Here is a 20,639-nt window from a genome sequence, read left to right as displayed (position 1 = left end):
TTCTGCTCTCATGACGTCTTTTCTACTCGTTTGATATACTTTCATATATACTTATACAAAGGTACATCTGATATAAGTTTTGTTTAAATGTTAACGTAAGTTATGTTAACATGTGTAAGTACTGACCCTTACAGAACTAATAGTTCAACTTGACTTACCGTTGTTTGGACCTGTGTTTTGTATGCCTATATGAAGATGTGCGGATGATCTTCCGGTCAAAAAGCCTGTGTTAGGTAATGTCCGATTACAAGATGTTTGGGCGGCGTTGGTCTCTGTAAGATAGATCAGTGAGGTTTGAAAGAAAAATGACAGGACAATGAACGTGTAAACCAGCTTATAAATTACCTTGATGTCATTGTTTTAGCGCACGAGAGAAAATATAGTTACGAGAAAAAAACCGTTACATTTAGTTGTCAGCATTTTCAGTGTTTGTGTACAACATCGTGATGTACATGCTGCATAAAATTTGCCTTACCTTCAATGCATGTAATCTTGTTCTTTTTCTTGAAAAGCTAAAACGAAATATCGATGGGTAATCAGAGATGTTCTTATTTCGTGTGAAACGTATACTTAGGTTAATTGTACAATAATATAATATACAATGTCGTTTCACATACATGACAATTAAATTGTTCGTGGTTCTCGAATGAGAACAGAATAGTGTAGAACGTAATCATATTGGTTTGATTTCTCTAAACTTAACTTTCATCAGTATGACTGCTTCTTTAGAAGGTCTGTGGTTTGATTAATATCTATAAGTCTTACCAAGTCAAACATGATCTTAGACTGCCTGGCATCGTTCGCGCAGCACACCCTATCACCGTTAAAATCTGACTTCACGTCCAGTTCTCTTGTAGCCTCATTTTCTTCGTCAAATGGGGACAAGGTCAGTTCGTCGCAAAGCAGACAGATCTTCCTGTCAAACAAATTGTTTGTTTCTTTCTGAAGTTGTGCTCGAACTTGTTCCAGATTGAAGAACAAAACTGCAACGCATGCGCTAAGGACGACGCAGAAGAGTGAAAGAATAATGGCAACGATGATTAAGATGCAAGAAAACCGATCGGAAGATTTCTTTGCGGTAAGAGGGCGAAGGTCACAACCAGCACTACCGGAAAGAATGCTGGTACATGAACCAGTTGTGGAGATACTCGCCGACCGCTCACTGTTCTGGTATTTGGCGTTCGACAAATCGCAAGGAATGTCGTAATGGCTGTATGATGGATTGGAAGACATCTTTCTACCAAACAGGCAGTCTGAAACAACAAATACTATTATTAGGAAACGAGAGAAGTACATGATAGGAAGAAGATAATGAAAACAAATTTACATTGAAATGTATTTTATAACAAATATATTTTGATAGATAAAAACTACTAAGAAAAGTAAAATGCATAAGCAAGGAAGAAATTAGGGAAAACAACCACAAAATTGAAAAGGATATGCATTATCATGATAAACGATATTGATCTACCTTGTGATTTTGAAACATACAGCATATTTGTCTGTCTGTGTGTCCGTCTGTCTGTGTGTCTGTCTGTCTGTATCTTTATCTGTTCGTCTGTATTCTTCAGTATGCGTGTTATTTATATTTCTGTGTTGATGTTCGACGTAAAAGGTTGGACCTGCCACGCATTCCACTTAAAAGTTGTATTTCACCGTTCACCAACCGTCACAGAATAATTAAACATTGATTTCAGTTTTAAACAGACTGCCATCTGTTTCATCAGAAAATTAAATTTCCACATTCATTTGATATCAATATCGATAACATTACATATATTGATTCTATGCGCTCAGCTTCATGTTGTACCTGTGCAATACTAAAACACAGACTTTAATATCATTGACATTAAATTTGTTGCTAACATATCTTTCAGATATAACGAGGTACGCTGACATAGTCATTTGACACAAAATAATACAAGCAGAACCTGTGGTAATAAGTCGAAAGGATTTTGTTTATCTGTTTTTGTTTTTGTTTTTGTTTTTTTTTTTTTTTTTTTTTTTTTTTTGGTGTTTTGGGTTTTTTGTTTTGTGTTTTTTTTTTTGTTTTTTTAGAAACGACAACAAAAAGAGCACATGTACTTAATGATAAAAACGCTTTTTGTCCTCTATTCCATATGCCAACATGACCCAGAATGTCTTCTACTGATCAAGGAAGTGTATATTTAGGCCACAGAGGCGTATACATACAAAGGTCCTTTTATTATAGTGTACACTAAATCTGACGAGAATAGCATTAGTATTGCATGATATAGATATACATATGAAAAAAAAAAGAAAAGGAACAACTTTTTCCAAAAAATCATCTAGTAAGATAATCGCAAGTTGATACGAAATATATATACAGAATCAGACTGAATATTTGTTTCCTTGCTGATAATATACTTAACATGCAGAGGATATACATTTGACCTTAAATCAAAAAGATTTCCGTATATCCTGATTTCATTTATAGGTATCTTGTTCCGTTGAACGATATCTATATTTTACTTACATGTGTAAATATACAATGTATATCGTCAAATCAATAAAGATATCCCTACATAAATCAAGGATATCTCTGTTTTATTTTTATAAATTATTAATTAACCAGGTACTACATATCATTAAATAATGGACTTATGAAATAAATTATTTATGTACTCTTTTTGTTAGAATTCAGAAATAAGATTATATATAATAAACATGGTCCTAATAACTCAGATCAGTTCAGGTAAGGCTTAAATCGACATGTACATATTGATTTAAAAAAAAAACCCAAATAAGTAGTGTTTGAATCGATACTTCAGGAGTCACTGTCGCTCTCTGAACAAACGATAGTGAGTGTAATACCTTGAATATTGAGGACGTGTCTCAATGCCTATCAATAAAACTATGAATGATGTATTACTACAAATATTCCCTATGCTTATTTGTGAAGTGACTAATTATTGAAAAAGAAAAGATATCTTTTTATTCTATGGACTTTCAAATTTCGAATTATCGGATGCCTCGGTTCCAATCAGATTTAAGTATAATTCGAACTTATACTGTATTTCACGGAGAAGTTTATATTTCGTATACAGTCCGCTCTTACCATGGTACTCACCTCTGCTTTATCGGAGTTCTCTTCTGGCCAAGCCAATACCGGTTAAAGGCATTTTGATATACATAGACATACCCGGAACAAACAGAGTTATGACTCTGGAATACCCAAGTCACGGGTAATGAACATATAGGACAGGTTTATCCTACACATATGTGGAATTGACCTCATTGTACTAGAAAATACAGGTTATATTTGAGACAGGAGATCGTTATACTGTGGAGTTGTTGACCTATGCGAACATAGGTTTGTATTATCTTTAAATCTGAAACTGAAGGGGACTTTCTCATTTGCCCCCTCCTTTTACATACCTTCTCTACCCACCTAATCTCCCATTAAAATTCATTCAATCAATGCATAGTTCAATTTGTTTTAAGTCATTTTGTGTAGATAGTTAGGTTTTGTATAATTATTTTTTGAGAAGGGAGTGATATATGTTTAAAAAAAAACTTGTACCGGTTACCCATTTACTGCAGTCAGATATTTTTTATTTAAACCAAATAGAATCTTAGCATCGGAAAAAAGGTTGAAATTGTTGATCGAATCATGACGTGAACTTTGCCGTTACAGAATGGTGACCATTGAGGAAAGTGTACACAACCATTGATAATAAAGTACATTAAAACGCAAATGTATGTGATACATGTACTACACATGTACTTTGGAATTTATAGTGAATCATGCCTTACGTTCGGTTCAACGAGTCCTTCATATATCCTTAAACTGTACAGAATTAATAGGAGTCATGATTTAGAATTAGCATTAGGGTTTTCTTTCAGATGGATTTCAATCATGTCCGGTTACAAACTTTCGAGTCCGAAATCATGTTACAGAATGTAGGCTGGTACCGATTTGTAAATCCTTCTTAGCTCAAACTCACTTTGATGACCGAATCTATTGCTTATGTTCGAAAATTTGAACTTTAATGTATATTACAAACAAACCATCAAACGCAAACCAGTGTTACGAAGCGACAATTCCAGAAATGTATTGACATACATGATATTGATCAATTACGGTGGCCTATTTCAAACTGAACAATACATTAAACATCCCCTGTATTCCCTGTAAACACGTATCCCTCCATCGTGGTAGTTTATGTCGAAGAGGTAGCACTCTAAAGTGCAAGTGACTGTAACGTGCACCCTTATGGTAGCGTGCGTGCACGCCGGGCTCTCAATTTATACGGAGCTACCTGTTCCAGAGGCGATCGGGATACCTCGGCTACCTGGCCGAACAGTTGAACAAAATAACACAAACAATATATCAATATACACTACAATAGAATGGACAGTACCCTTGTCCTCCCTACACCGTCGCCTGGACGTAGATCACACCACAAGACTATAACACACCACAACACTCAACAGCCTGCCAGCACCATGACACTGTCACTACTACAGGCACGTCGCCGAGCTGACCACCGTACAGCTCCGACGTCGCCTGTCAGTGTCCTGCTGTTACAAAGTACTAAGATAAGGTGTCAGTTTTTGTATCAGCAGTCAGGCGTACCAGAGCAGCCTTTGCAGGCGACTCCTTATCCAGAAGCTTCTGGCGTACCTGACTCGTCAACTTACTGGCACCAACCACACGTACACTGTTACCCGAGTAGCCTTATTCAGGCAACCCCTTATACAGGAGCTTCTGGTAACAGTATGCAGCCAATGCTTACCTTATTGTTACGCTGCACACTCTGTGTGTCTTCAGAACTTCCAGCCCACAGTACCGGTTTCAATTAGCCTTTACATAAAATTTGGTGTAACATTCTGGGTGTCATTAATTTGCAGATTAACAAAGCACCAAAACTATCTCATAACCCAAAATACGTATATATTTATTCATTATAAAGTATGATGACATATATAGAAAACACCAGTTTCCTTTACAAATTAGTCAATCATCGTTAATTACATTAATTATGTATATTACATGAAGGGAGATAACTCAAACTGAATAAAATCACCACTTGACTTTTGCGAAATAGACAAAATCGCTGAAGAACAGTGATTCAATATTTGCATAAGAAAGGTCTAGACATTACTGATATAGTAGCTACACAACGAAATTATGAACCTTTCTATGCTACAGTAAAAAGGTGGGTGGCGGGATCTAAGCGTGACAGAGCCTTGGGCATGACACCCGTCCTGGAAGGCCGGTCACTGTTGCAACCCCAGAAATGGGCAATAATGTCCAAGATATTGTTAAGACTGACAGGCGAGTTACAGACCAATATATAGCCAGTACAGCTGGGATTTCATTGGAAAGAAGAGTAAATTCCATTCTTACGGACGATCTTGCAATGAGAAAGATGTCAGCCCGTTAGGTATCAAGACTTCTGTCAGTTGATCAGAAACACACCAGGCGGACTTTGTCGCGTGCTAATCTGAACCTTCTATCAATCTGCAGAGGTTTGTGATATGAATGAAATTTAGGTAAATTATGTCACCCCAGAGGCCAAACAACAGTATAAACAAAGAAGGCAACAACACATCCAACAGATTGAAAGTTCATTGTCGTGGTTTTCTAGGATGCTCGTAGTATTCTAATGATAGATTATCTGAAAAAGGGTCAAACAATCATTGACATATATTATGCATCACTTCATAAGCAGCGAAGAGAAAATAGTAAACTCAAGCGCCGCGGAAAACTCAATAAAGGTATGTTTTTTTATTAGGACAATTCCCCTGTTAACAAGTCTGTCATTGTCATGGCTTTCATTACTGATTTTGGCTTTGAACTGATTGAGCACCCGCCTTACTCGCCTGATCTCGCTCCATCAAACTTCCTTTTATTTAAAAAAAAGGCAATTTCCGGTACCCACTTTCAGTCAGATGAAGACGTTATACATGTAGAGAAAAAATATTTTGAACGGTCAAGAAAAGGACTTCTTTAATAGTGGAATTGTGGCACTTAAACATCGCTGGTAAAAGTGAATAGATAGTGAAGGGGATCACGGTGTAAAATAATGCGTTAAGTCAAACTATTAAATATGAGGCTCACAACTTATGAATCAGCCCTCTTGGTTAAGTGGTTAATTTGTTTCCAATGGCGTTCAATACATCGAGAATTGTCGGGATTTTACAAATTTTCATTCCCGGCTATCAGTCTTACCGACTCTCTATACCAAAGAGAGAGATAGGGGGAGGGGGAAGGGGGCGGGGGAGAGAGGGGGAAAGGGGGGTTCTAACAAAGGCACCATTGTGGGGAACTAAATTGTTTTTCAGATCAACATTGCGATGTTCGTTGAAAATTGTGGGGAATACACTGATTCTTCACAAATTTGTTTAGAGAGAGAGAGTAACACACTAATAACTTTATAAATTCATATAGCAAATCACACTCTTATTTTCTTGTTTTTTGTTCAAGATTCCTTTGCATTTTGCTCAGTTCTAATGGACACACTCATTTATAGCTAAAGGTGTATAAAACATTACCTTTATCACATACTGTACATACACACACTCACAGTCATTCTCCCATATGCATTGTTCATATCACAGTTAAAGAGTTCGTAACGTTGGTTACTATATCTGAGAAGTTCAGAATACACACTTGGTCGAGCTGCTAAACCTGCATGCATCGCTGCAACCATGATTCAAACACAGATCTTCTGCGTGAAACGCTTGTGACGTCACCAGATTACTTACGCTATCTGTACTACGCCTAGGAAACTTGCCTTTCCTGCTCGCGACACCATAGATAGGTTAGACACTTTGACGTAAATTTCGTCACCAACCGTCAGACGAAGTGTCGCTGACGTGTAACTCGTGTGGTCACTGTGTGACGCCACGGGGTCAAGGTTCAATGTTCTGACACTCTTCATGAGAAGCTGATTGCCAGAGTTAGGGTAGATGACGTTGTATCGGTACACATAGTGGTACAACACACTACTGGATTTGGGGGCGTTCGCACTGATGTACTTAGAGAAATAAATCTGGCTGTACACGACATACAGTCCTGTTGTGTTGATAACAAGTCGGTCCTTTGTCAAACTGATTCCCTCCATGTGAGATGTAGGATCGTCGGATCGCCAGTTCCGAACAGGTTCGTCCCCAATACCTATAAGATGATAAAATTCAAATTATACTGCTTTATAGAGCTGTTATATCTCAATATATATTTGCAAATGTGTCAAACTGTTCTGATCAATTGAAGTTAAGTATGAACAATCAATTTACAGAAATGCATATGTCAAATGAAAGTATAATTGTCTAGGTTTGGTTTAATATATATAGTATATGTAACAAGGCAATTCTTCAGCTGAGTTTCCTTAACTTCAGCGTAGGAAAGAAGATGGCTAATTGTTTCAATTAGGATTCAAATTCCTCAAGAAATGAAGCCAGTGGAGTGTTGACAAGGATTTTCTAAATGGAGCATGACCATCAAAAAACCGTTCGAACAAGGAAGATCAGATTGCAATTGCCGTTAAACTGTAAATATGTTAAACATTTTATTTTAATAAGAAAAAAACTTCCCACAAATGATATTGAATAAATCTCTTTTCGAGCAGAACAAATTTTAGATTGAATTTGAAATCAACACCAAAGCATCTTAAATTTTGTCAACAGATGATGAATGCTGTTCAAACTTGACAGTTGGAATTTACCCAGACTTTTGTAACAAAATGAGTAAAAAATGGGTTTAATGGTAATTTTGGAATGGTGTGTATCGTAAAGAGCAGCATCTTAGTTTAAAGTACATCAGGTCAAAAGTCAGTTAATCCCGTGAGTGATAGATAGTGATGTACGCCTGATAACGGGCGGGGTGTGTACCCAAGTGGTGAAGCACCGTGGCAGAATATCGCCAGTATGATTGATCAGGACAGATAGATGCTCTCTTGTATGCCTCGCGCTGGCGAACACATTTGTAAGTAAACAAGATGAGAAACAATGTATAAGGTAGATCAAAGATAGGAAGTTGATAACGGGTACTCCTAGTCGCACGTGCCTTCATAATTAGATGCTCCGGGGGCTGGGTTATTGTTGTCCAATTGGGACTAGGCTTAAATTAAGTATTTGGGTATTATTTATACAAAGATAATAGCCAGCAGAAGTGTAGTCGAGTCTGGGATCGAGTAGCTAGAGAGAGTTGGGAGTCGGACGTGGAGACGGGCAGAGTCCCGTAGGGGACCTGCTCCGCGATGGAGCGGGTCCTGGCCAAGTTGGCCCATGGACATTTGTATGGAACTCTTTGATATGGACGGGCAGGTGTTTAGTTTTTGTCTTCCTTACACAGGTGTTTAGTTTTGGTGCCACTACATGATGCTGTATGTTGATTAGGAACTATCTTTTGTAATGGATATTAACTATGGAAAACTTCTATACGATGAAATAAACGTTTCGGTCAACCCAAGTAAGCACTGTGTTTAGTCATTGTGTTACACTTTTCCGTTTTTGGGGAATGCAGGCTTTCTGCTCTCATGACGTCTTTTCTACTCGTCGGGTATACTTTCATATATACTTATACAAAGGTACATCTGATATCAGTTTTGTTTAAATGTTAACGTAAGTTATGTTAACATGTGTAAGTACTGACCCTTACAGAACTAATAGTTCAACTTGACTTACCGTTGTTTGGACCTGTGTTTTGTATGCCTATATGAAGATGTGCGGATGATCTTCCGGTCAAAAAGCCTGTGTTAGGTAATGTCCGATTACAAGATGTTTGGGCGGCGTTGGTCTCTGTAATTTAGATCAGTGAGGTTTGAAAGAAAAATGACAGGACCAAGAACGTGTAAACCAGCTAACAAATTACCTTTATTTCATTGTTTTAGCGCAAGGGAATAAATTTAGTTACTAGAAAAAAACATTTATTGGGGAGCATTATCAATTTTTGTGTACAACATCGTGATGTACATGCTGCATAACATTTGCCTTACCTTCAATGCATGTAATCTTGTTCTTTTTCTTGAAAAGCTAAAACGAAATATCGATGGGTAATCAGAGAGATTATTTCGTGTGAAACGTATACTTAGGTTAATTGTACAATAATATAATATACAATGTCGTTACACATACATGACAATTAAATTGTTCATGGTTCTCGAATGAGAACAGAATAGTGTAGAACGTAATCATATTGGTCTGATTTCTCTAAACTTAACTTTCATCAGTATGACTGCTTCTTTAGAAGGTCTTTGGTTTGATTAATATCTATAAGTCTTACCAAGTCAAACATGATCTTAGACTGCCTGGCATCGTTCGCGCAGCACACCCTATCACCGTTAAAATCTGACTTCACGTCCAGTTCTCTTGTAGCCTCATTTTCTTCGTCAAATGGGGACAAGGTCAGTTCGTCGCAAAGCAGACAGATCTTCCTGTCAAACAAATTGTTTGTTTCTTTCTGAAGTTGTGCTCGAACTTGTTCCAGATTGAAGAACAAAACTGAAACGCATGCGCTAAGGACGACGCAGAAGAGTGAAAGAATAATGGCAACGATGATTAAGATGCAAGAATACCGATCGGAAGATTTCTTTGCGGTAAGAGGGCGAAAGTCACAACCAGCACTACAGGGAAGAATGCTGGTACGTGAATCAGTTGTGGAGATACTCGCCGACCGCTCGCTGTTCTGGTATTTGGCGTTCGACAAATCGCAAGGAATGTCGTAATGGTTGGAAGACATCTTTATCTCAAACAGACAGTCTGAAACAACAAAAACTATTGATAAGAAGATATAAACATGATAGAAACAAGCCAATGAAAGCAAATTTGCATGGAAAAACAGTTTGAATAAAAATAATACAAACATTAAATTGGAGACAGAAGTTACTATTTCTTTGTTGTGCAATAATTTATATGCTAATATTACCCATTATTTATAGTGTGGGAGGAAACCGGAGTACCCGGATAAAACCCTCATGGTCGGGCAGGTGACCCCATAACTTTTCACATCCGTTCCGGGAATCGAACCCTGGACAGCTAGGTGAAAGGCGAGTGCGTTACCACTGCACCACCCGACCACCCGACATGCCTTATACAGTATCCATACAATGGTTATATTGTTATGGCTGTAGATTCGAGGAGATTTCTGATTAAACTGATCGATATAACACATATTCAATATTAACATGTTACACTTTATAATACTGTATAACAAAAGCAGAATAGAATAAGTATTCCAAATTGAATCTTATTAAGATAAATGCCAAAAGATACGAAACATTTAAAAAAGATATACGCATTCCTTTTATGTACAGATAAAATTATACAAATAAGTTTCCTTTGTTTCCGTGAGATGTAAAGCAATGCGAATATCTAATATAAATACAATAATTAAAAGGTGTACATTTGAATATATCCCGATTTCTCTATCTCACTTAAACGTATATTATAAATCTCAATATCATCTTTAGATGCTTATCTCTATTTCACACAATGATGTAAATGTAATGTTTTCCCTGGTACTATTGATATCAAACAACAATTAAATCAGATAAATGAATGTGTGCACTCTTTATGTAATACCTTAACAATTAATATATAAATCTATATATATATTGAACGTTATTGTCATAATCGCTAGGATTCATTCAAGTAAGTTTCGATCTTCACCAGTGCAATGAAAAATGAACGTGTTAACATATAACAATTCATATGTATTTTGTACTGTTTGAATGTCTGTCAATACAACTATATCAACGAATCCTTAACACAAACATTCCCTCTGTGAAAATAAATAAGAAAACAGAAAGAACATAGTTACATTATTTAAATAATGTCATATTTCGAATTTGAATAAAAATAAGATTTATCAGCTATTTCATGCAGAAATCTCGTACACAGTCAGTTTATTAATAATCAGCTCGCATTAACGACATTCTATGATCACTATGTTTATTTATGCAAGAGTGCAACTACACTTACAGGTTGTGACTAATGGGGAATACCCAGTGCTCTACAGGTAAGGAACATTGAAGTAAATATACGTTTCATATGTGTAGTACACGTACCCTACATAAGTGTAGTACACAAATCCTACATATCTGTATGAAATCAGAATCTAAAACTGTAGATTTGTAACCAGTTTAAACCCACGAATGGTTCTGCAATCAATATCTATTTTTATGCTTTCAGAGTTGATAGAATATTCATATGTAGATAGGTATATGACGCACGTTCTATATTAAGCTGTGGGGTTTCCGTTGATTCATCAGAATTTCCATTACGTTGACTTCAACGGCTCCGGTTACTCAGGACTCCTGAAACCTTAAACGATTTTACAGGACATTTCTGTCTTAACCTCACCTGGATGTTAGAATATGTAATTGTAATGTGTATCACAAATAAACCATAAAATTCAGAACAATGCTCTGAAGCCACAATTTAAATAAATGTTTTGATATGTAGGTGATGTCGTTAAGACTTGCTGATCAGAACACATTAACAATACTAGTATTTTACAAAGTGTATATACACGTACACTCCCTCAAAGATTAAGAATTATTACATATTCTCATTTGGGACATATGGTTGATGACTTAAGAGTGGAAGATATGAGTTAGGATTAAACCCGGTAATGTTTGTTGAAAATGTCAACATTATACCATCAACAGTGTGATGTCAATACCTCACAGAATCAAGTGTTAATGTACAAATCAGGTGAAAAATTTATGGTAGTCTGGTTATGTATGAAACTTTCTTTATATAATGTAATAACTGGTAATAGGTATACACATGTAACGGTGTTTAACTTATCGCATCATGTATAATAATGTAATGTTAACTGTTATAGGCATACTTTATTGTAAATTCAAATTTATAGATAATGTCTGTACTTAATCCTAAATTGTGTTGATATTGTGTTTAGTAAAGATGCGCGTGTTACTGTTAAAATTTACGTAATTGGAAAATTGACTGCCACAGGCGAAACTGTGTCAAAGCGTTAAAAAAGGTTTTAATCTGAAAAAGTAGATTGTTTAGATAAAATTCGTTTAGTCGATACTCGAAAGGCCAAATACTCTGTGGTTAAGGGACTTCATGGATAGAGAATACATGCATCAAGGATCATTCGGGTATTTTCATTTCTGTCTCGAAAAGTCAGAAATGGACATAATCAGTAAAGATTTAAACATCAATACACATAATAAATGTGAATATTGACATTAAATTGTCATTTTAGAGACAGAAATTTTCGGTCTGTACATCTTGTGTACGATCCTAAGTAATGTCAATTTGTAAAGTATATAAACAATTTTAAATCACGTTTGAAATAAAGTCATTTCAATAAAATCTTACCATACCTGGAATGGTGTCTGCTGGTTGGAATGTAAGCCTATTGGAAAGATAAGGTTAATGATTTTTACCTTGACTTTTGCGCAAGTTTTACTTTCACTTTGCCATTTTTCGAAGAATTGTTTCAAAATATGCTTTCTGTAAGTCGACGTCACAAGTGTATGTCCGACCAATCATATCTAAAATAATTGTATGCGGGTATGCATAATATTTTGCTTTGGTTAGAGAAAATGAAACATGAAAGAAAATGAAAATAAGATTATGAAATTTCCATCTGCAATTGTCAAGAGCTGTCAGTTGTCTTATGTGCATAAAAATTCGATTTATATATTGAGGTTTCTGTTTCGTTTTCGAAGAATTGTCAGCGGCGAAGATATGTTTTGAAAATGTGTGTATGTATATAAATACATCGGGTATGAATCCAACAACAACGGTTTATAAACTGTTGTGTTGTCCAAAATATCAATATGGAAGCCCTTTAGTATCCTATTTCAACTTCCGTTCACACGAGATCTATAAGAGGTTTTCAATTTATTCATAATGAAGATTCTGTGTGATACGTTTCTTACTGTTCGTAAGAATAGCATTATATTATACTGACAGTCTTAATTGACGATATTTTTGCTCTATACCTCGAAGTCGGTGTTTGTTGTAACGACGGTGACCATGGAAAACTGCAATCACAGCTTCGCTGGGAGGTCATATTCCATATATATTATAAAAATACATAAAGCACGCTATGTACGCATGGAGTGTTTAGTCGACTTTAGATATAACTCCATATCTTTACTAGCAACTCGCAATTACCAACCTGAAACTCATAGATACACAGTGCATGAAGACGAAATAAAACTTGCTCTTGTAAGAAATTTCGTTTTTAATTCATCACGTAAAACTGATTTCTGAAATATCGATTTCCAATCCCTATTCCTGTCTTCAAACTATATATGATTATATATACATGCTATGCGAAATCTTGCCTGATTATATATACATGTTATGCGAAATCTTGCCTCGAGGAACATTAGCTCGTTTAGAACTTTGGCATCTCTAATTATGCCTAATGACTGATATCTATGTCTGGCACGTTGTGTTTAAAGTCCCATAATTTTTACAGGACTGTTACTTAATATAGTAATAAATAGATCTGATCTCATGTTGAAATGATTTTCTTGACATTAAATTCTACTTCCTCCATGTATAGACACACGAATTAAAATAGTTTACCAATAATTTTCAGTGCAAAGAAACAAATATCTATATGTACTAAAACAATAAAAAATTATTATTGTTTGGTGTTTAAATATTTTTCTGAAAACCTGTAACATATGGCAATGTAGGGATTTATTTAAGAAGTATGACTGTAATACCTTTCATATTTACACTATGCATCGTGCGTTTCTACATAAAATCTCACTGATTCGTTGATGTGTCATTTCTTCGTTATTAAGTAAATTCCATCAGATGTTTTATGCTCGTTACTTTGCCTGTTGGTTCTGTTGTTGTATACCTTATTCTCATTTAATAACGTGACTTTACTTATTTGACCAATGTAAACATGGCGGGTTTTGTCGATGAAGCAGCAACGCTTACATTTCCGGAACACATCGTCTTATTCTCCTTGTATTTTTTCAAGAGCCTCCGTGTAAATCTTTCTGCCCCAGTTGTATGGAATTTGAGTTTGGATTATGATTATGTTGATATATTGGTATTTTCTTGAAATTTTTAAAACAGAATCTTAAATCTAAAATATGCAAAAATAAATCAAAACAAAAACCCTTAGTTGTCAACAAAACAAAACAAAATGTCGACATGTCAACAGAAACCCTGATATGGGTAACATGCCCTGAAACATCGAATCAACTGCAGCATATAAAATATCAGAGTTTGACGAAAAGGAATGTTGCTATCTAGAAATAAGAATAACTACAGGGAATTCGAATTTCACACTTTTATAGCTTGATGTAAAGTTGTCCCTGTTTGTAAGCAGTTGATATAGAAGGGTTTGTCGTGTACTTGATTTTCAAATGGGTGTTTTATAATAAACTTGATCAAAGTATATCAAGTAATTAACAAAGGCTTTATTGTCTGTTAACGCATGTACCTTCAACATCCTCTTATTTCGATCTATTTATGTATTCATTGTCAACAGAATGGCCTAATTTTTAGGTGTTATTCACTTGTGTGTCCTTGCACTATCTTTAAGATAGCAAGTAGTTAGCACTGCTGGTGGACTTTCAGTTCAAAAACTTTTCCTGCCACCCTGCATATCACTTTTGATAACATTTGAACGATAACATGGTTTAGAATATACATATGTACAGTACCTGAAATTATCTGATTTTTAAAAATTACAAAATTTATTAGCAATTCAATTATTCACTTCAAATTTTTTTATGTCGCCCCCTTGGCCTCAGCATCACCGACGAGTCCTTGAGGGATGAAACAGCTGTATGATGAATCATCACTGATGATATCTAGATGGACAAACAGCTGTAGTTTAATTCCTATTTTGCTCTACTATTTCAAACTTAATTTTGTTTTAAAATATTTCATTTACGTGCATGTCTTTTGTACAATCTTTCAGTTCTATACCCTATCTCGATTTTCATCAGGTTGTCATAGATAAAATGGATCTATTAATTGATCTTAAATGCCACAACGGTATGTTAGCTAATGGCAACTATCGATTTAGTCGTTAATATCTATAACACAGCCGGAAGTTATTGCGCTATGCGTCATTTTTGTCGCATTTCCTAAAATAGAATATCTTCTCTATTTATATCTGTTCCTTGTAAGAAACATGGGAGTAGATGATCGATTTTAGATATATTCTAAACCTTAAAATAACTCCTCTCGTCATTCTTCCCTCCAAGAAAGTTTGAAAAAAGAACACTTTAATTGTTATAACAATATCCTTTCTGATAGGAAATTTTGATTTCTAAGTTTCCTGCAAGTTATGGTAACTTGTAACGAATATTAGGATTACTGTAATAAAATAGCTGTAGTGAGTGTATACCACAATAAGGAAAAGTGTACAAGGTGTCATTATGACATAAAAATTACAGGAATCTTTGGTATACAATGTTATATCATATATGTCTTATTGTGTCTATATATAGATTTAAATGTAGTTCTATTCACTCTTTGGTATGCAATAGAGTAAATGAATAGTGCGCTTTGTTGTATTTTTTTTTTTTAAACATATTTGTGGTCACTATTCTTACACTTATTTTAAATGGCAATGTAATAATCATTGTAATGCTTATAAGCCACTGATATCACTTCCAACTTGTCACTCATAATGATAATGTATACGTCATGGAAATGTTTCAATGACATTCTCTAAAGTATGACATGAAATCTAAATTAAACATGAATTACTAGTGATTTTCGAACAAAGAAGTATTACTTAGCGGTAAGATATGGATCTTCTACAAAGTGCAAACAAAGTAGTTGTTATAGAGTTGAAAAAAATACTTCGAATTCTCACGCTCATTACACATACCTACACATATCCCGTTGGTCTGTTTTGATCACTGTATATCACAATATTGCCATACAGTACAAATATTAATACAGCCGAAATCATGCTACATGAATGTAATATGTACATGCCAATAGGAATTACCACCACTAATTGGTCAGTATTTGATTTATTGATAGACCGTTAAAACATATCCGTAAAGTTATCGTTTTAATTAATGTCTACTACTATTGTAACAATACCACATGTAACAATAGTATTTTGTGTCTTATATTACTTATTCATGAAAGTTAGGAATTCAAAAATTAGATACTTTCATAATTTTCAAAATTGAATGGTTTCAGTGAACGTCATGTTCACGGGTATCTTAACACACAAACCTATTGGGTGGAATAATCCAGGCAGAACTATCAGTTATCTAGTGGGGAGAAAACCAGTTCGTCAGATATAAAGTGGTGATAAAAATAACATATATCGGGAATAGAAACTTCCTGAATTTCATTCGTGTAAAGAAATAGGACTAAATCTATTGTTTGATGGAACTAAAGAGGTTTTCTTTTGTCTGTTAAGGCTTCCGTGTTGAATGACAGCCAATATTATCAAATTATGATGTGAAAATCAGTATACAATATATTTGTGTGTGTTAAGATTAGCGTATAGAATTTTACTTCCTTGTTTAAATGAGATATTGAAATTTGTCAACGTATCAAATTGAGGAGTAACTCTGACTGTTACCGAAACTTCCTTGTTACCCGTCATCATTCTCAGAAATGCTTAATATTCACGGTTTATCATATTTCTGCTGTATGGCAAAATGCTTTCTGACTATAATCAAATGGTGTTAAGTAATGCAGAACAGACGATCAATATTAATTCCTTCATTTTAACTGTCAGTATTACACACTAAATCCGCAAGTACAAAAAGTTATGTTAATTGGCATCATTTTGCAGATATATCAATTCATGGTTTAAGAGTAACGCGAAATGAACGAAAATAAATCGCCCTCGGAAATGAATATATTTCTATTTCTGGTAGTTAACATGACAAGTAAAGATAGTGAAATCACGTTTTTTTTTCAAATTTAAGAATCGATGAAAACACATTGTGTGGTAAATTAAATACCTATAAGTATAAATGCCTTGTTCTATTAAGATAAGCAAGTTGCTGATAACGCTAGGCCTGGAATAGACTAGTAACAAATTTGGACAACGATGTTTTTGAATCGTAGGAACACTGTCACGATTCATATTTCGTCCGTAAGTATTTAATATGTTTTCCGGATATTTTATTGGCCGTATCCAATACCCGGGACGTTAGGCACGCGCAGGGGAGAAATCGGACAGTCACTACGATAAGACGTGTCAATCTTTACTGGCCGAAATCCAGACATTGTTTACGCAGAAACTACCCAAGAAACGGGATGTCTGGTTTCAACGATGGGCCTTTGACTCGTCCACGAACGGCCATATGATGTGGATAAGACAGTCAGCAGTGGTTTTGTGAGACCATACTGGCTCCACGGTTTTATCTCGCCAGACTTCCTACCCTAAGTGCACGGAAGCAAGTAGGAGTCGGAGACAAAGGGACCCAAGAGCTGCGGCTTCAGTGGTCATCATAACTTGTCATGGAGCAGAACGACTTGTGTTGTCTTTGCCATCGCTGGTAATATGGACCGCGGGTACAACCAGGTTTCCGTGACGTCATTGTGCGGAGATACGTCATAGTGAGGTGCTTTTCATGATACATGTATACTATATGAGCTCAGTAACGGGAAGACATACTCCACGACTAGGAGGACTTAAGGACTTGACCGCACCACATTGATTCTTCGGACGGCCGTGGTTTTCATAGTGACATTGATATTTGCATTGTAAATTTTCATCTGTGTGGAAGTCATCATTTAGATGTGTGTGTATTAGTGGATGTGAAGAATGATACATTATGTATATAAATGTGTAATGTGTAGGTGTAAATAAATTATACATATTGTACGTGATTGTCTCCCTTGTTTGTATAAGTAACGTCATCGCTCTCCTACACTACAAACACAACAGGCGACAATAATCATCAGAATCCCGTCATTTCGTCAAGGAACAAGAAAGAAACAACTTCAACCACAGAACACTTTTAGAAGGGATTGCCGATGAAGAGGTACAATGTAAAACATCTAACAATGAATGATCTCCCTCCCCCATTAACAAACCTTTAATTTAGTTATTAGTTTCTTAAATTCTTCAAAAAAAAAAAGATTAAGAAAAACATCTGAATCCGAAGTCCGTTAGATCATGATATGATGAGATGTAATTTCCTCCTGAAATGTATGCAACTCTCATGACCAACCCTCGAAGGTGTAGATGGTTGGCGACAGAAAGCATAAGACAAAAGAATTGATGAACAAGTTATAACTCTATGTAAATCAATTCGGTTCCTTTATCAAAATGACAGTGCTATCCTTCATGCGCTGTTTCATCTCTACATCTCTGTATTGATGGAGTGGATTAACGTGTTCGGATAATTGTGGCCAATTTTTTTACAGTTTTGCCATTAGATGCATGTTAATGTTTGTGATATTGATTTCTACATGATCGGTACAAAGTATCATTTGGTTAAGATATAAATTAACCGATCAAGAACATCTCCATTAATTCCTCGAGCAGCCAAAACAGATAATATTTATACGGAAACTCCTGAAAAATGCAAGGAAAATAAAACCAAGTGATCCGAAATAGTTACCGTCCTCTGTTTCATCGATTACACTCACCATGAAAATCTTCATAAGCAATGCCACGATACCAAACGAGAAAACGTTAAAGAACAACGGCATTAACAAGTATCGATGAGAGCATCCAACACGTCCAACTTCATTTTGACGAACGTAAACTTCAAAACCCTGTATGTGTCAGTTTGGCTGTCAGTTGCCGACACTTTGCACGAAAATCTTATTATTACAAACAGTCCCTTAAATATTCAACCAACTTCAACATGTAAATACTACAGGTTGGTAATCAACGATATTGCTCTCGTAAAATAGAAAGTTCATCAAAGGGAAGTAAAAAGAAAAAAAAAAAGAAAGAAAACATGGGGCTTTTTTATAAAAAAAAAACCTATACCTGTTGATTTCGGTGAAGGAAGTAAGATGCTGACGTGTAGAAGTGACTGACGTGTCATTAATTTCCATCTCAGGTGGATGTATACGATGGACGTGGTCAATAGAATCCTTGTTATTTAAAGACAAGGCATCATCATTATATCTGAAAGTGAAATTGAAGATTTCACAATGTCTTTGTGACCAGTTTGGATAACAATTTCGAAAACATTAGTCTCGTATGAAAACAGATAAATAAAAGGAGAAGCACAGGTATTCCAATATATTTTATATAGTAATCGTGTCACTCGAACAGGTATAAAATCAACTTAATGTGTCAAAGTATATATCACTTACACTTCCGTGAAAGACATTTTTTCTAAAACAGCAATGTTTCATTTTGTTAATAAGAATTTTCTTACTCCAGATTGATCATTTTTCTTTGGCTTCATGTCATATATGATGGAGCATGTCTCTTTTGACAATTTTCTATGATTCGAAATGTACAAAATAACAGGGAAGCACATACATGAAGGGAGACAACTCATTCTGCCTTAAATCGGTTGATATATTTCGTGTCTGAATAATTATTGACAAATGAGCACCAGCCAGTTATCTACGATACTGATCATTGTTTTATATCTGAATGACATAAATGAAGTTAACTCGTTTTATTATTATTTTCTTATTTTGTACAAATCAAAAGATATATATTTCCAGGTTTAAAGGCATTGTCATTGTGTACAATGAGATCACATACAAAAAACAAAGGGGGGTAACTCGGCAATGCCTAACTCGTGCAATTCCGCAACTGCTTTTCAAAATAAACTTCAAAATAAACAACGAGAAGTATCCGACATGACATCATAACAACGAGCTGCCTTTATTGTTAATGTTGTTAATTATCGTTTCCTATTATACCTATGACAATGATCCTGGTCACATGCATTCATCCATGTGACATACTTCGGTGCACAGTAAAGATAATAATAGAAATAAATAGAGCCTGTATTCTATATTAAAGTCTTATTGTGATATTCAATAAGTGAATTAATAGTATGCGGATTTTTAAAGAACTCCAAACAGTTTTTGACCAATTTTTAACACCCACTACAAAAAACATTTCTTCTTTAAGAAATTGATTCTTCACTCTATACACCACCATATAAATATACGATGAACGAAATCATAAAAATGATCAAGTTTCTGGTTAACATAATCTTCTTCGGGTTTCGTGGTAAGATTTTCCAATAGACTATTGACATACCTGTGAGAACTAACTTAGCCCTTCTGTCTTGTCTTGTTGTCATACGAGACCGAATTTATCAAAGAGCTAATTAAGTCAGGTCATTTTCAATTAGACCTTATTACAATGACGTTTCATTGGTCCGTGGATGAGACAATATATATCCCTTATACTTCATGAATTTATTAACATAAACACAAATAATGATGTTACTGAGACGATGCACGATGACCAACTGTGATCTTAGTAATATCTACGTTTCTATACTTCTTGCGTTCTCTCTTTTATCCAATATTCCAAAATACTACAAAACATCAATTTTACTAAGATTCAGAGTTTTAGTAAACGGTTTTTATGACAAAAAAAATATCAGTTGGTAATATGTCAAACTTTCCCATGGTATGATCTATTATACATCAAAATAAACATATCTATTGAAGTTGCATATTATCCGTGATATTTAGATAACCTCCTACTGCACAGATCTTTCATTGCCCTCTGA

At 35.1% G+C, this 20,639-nt stretch overlaps 2 protein-coding genes across 2 annotated transcripts; both read right to left on the bottom strand.

Annotated features, from left to right (window-relative positions):
* Positions 1–158: 158 nt before the first annotated feature.
* Positions 159–1,233, bottom strand: LOC132563456 (uncharacterized; the record flags this gene model as incomplete). Its single annotated transcript, XM_060228215.1, has 3 exons — positions 766–1,233; positions 476–512; positions 159–272 (listed from the first exon to the last, which is right to left on the bottom strand). Coding segments are annotated over exons 1-3 (619 nt in total), but the record flags the coding sequence as incomplete, so codon positions are not given.
* A 5,498-nt stretch (positions 1,234–6,731) lies between these two features.
* LOC132563458 (uncharacterized) lies at positions 6,732–9,709 on the bottom strand. The gene is made up of 4 exons (XM_060228216.1): positions 9,254–9,709; positions 8,967–9,003; positions 8,656–8,769; positions 6,732–7,147 (listed from the first exon to the last, which is right to left on the bottom strand). Exons 1-4 carry the CDS (start codon positions 9,707–9,709, stop codon positions 6,732–6,734), a joined length of 1,023 nt encoding a protein of 340 aa, XP_060084199.1.
* Between the last annotated feature and the right edge of the window lie 10,930 nt (positions 9,710–20,639).

The sequence above is a fragment of the Ylistrum balloti genome, unplaced genomic scaffold, assembly GCF_031769215.1.
Source record: "Ylistrum balloti isolate Yb309-2 unplaced genomic scaffold, AGI_CSIRO_Ybal_v1 Utg371736, whole genome shotgun sequence".
Lineage (NCBI taxonomy): Eukaryota > Metazoa > Mollusca > Bivalvia > Pectinida > Pectinidae > Ylistrum > Ylistrum balloti.
This window is presented reverse-complemented; position numbering and strand designations above follow the sequence as displayed.

Excerpts from the sequence above, each read along its gene's own strand:
- LOC132563458 (XM_060228216.1), bottom strand. The coding sequence starts at position 9,709 with ATGTCTTCCAACCATTACGACATTCCTTGCGATTTGTCGAACGCCAAA. Across the intron at positions 9,004-9,253 it reads CTAAGATCATGTTTGACTTG|CTTTTCAAGAAAAAGAACAA; the intron begins GTAAGACTTATA and ends ATTTCGTTTTAG. Across the intron at positions 7,148-8,655 it reads AAACACAGGTCCAAACAACG|GTATTGGGGACGAACCTGTT; the intron begins GTAAGTCAAGTT and ends ATCATCTTATAG.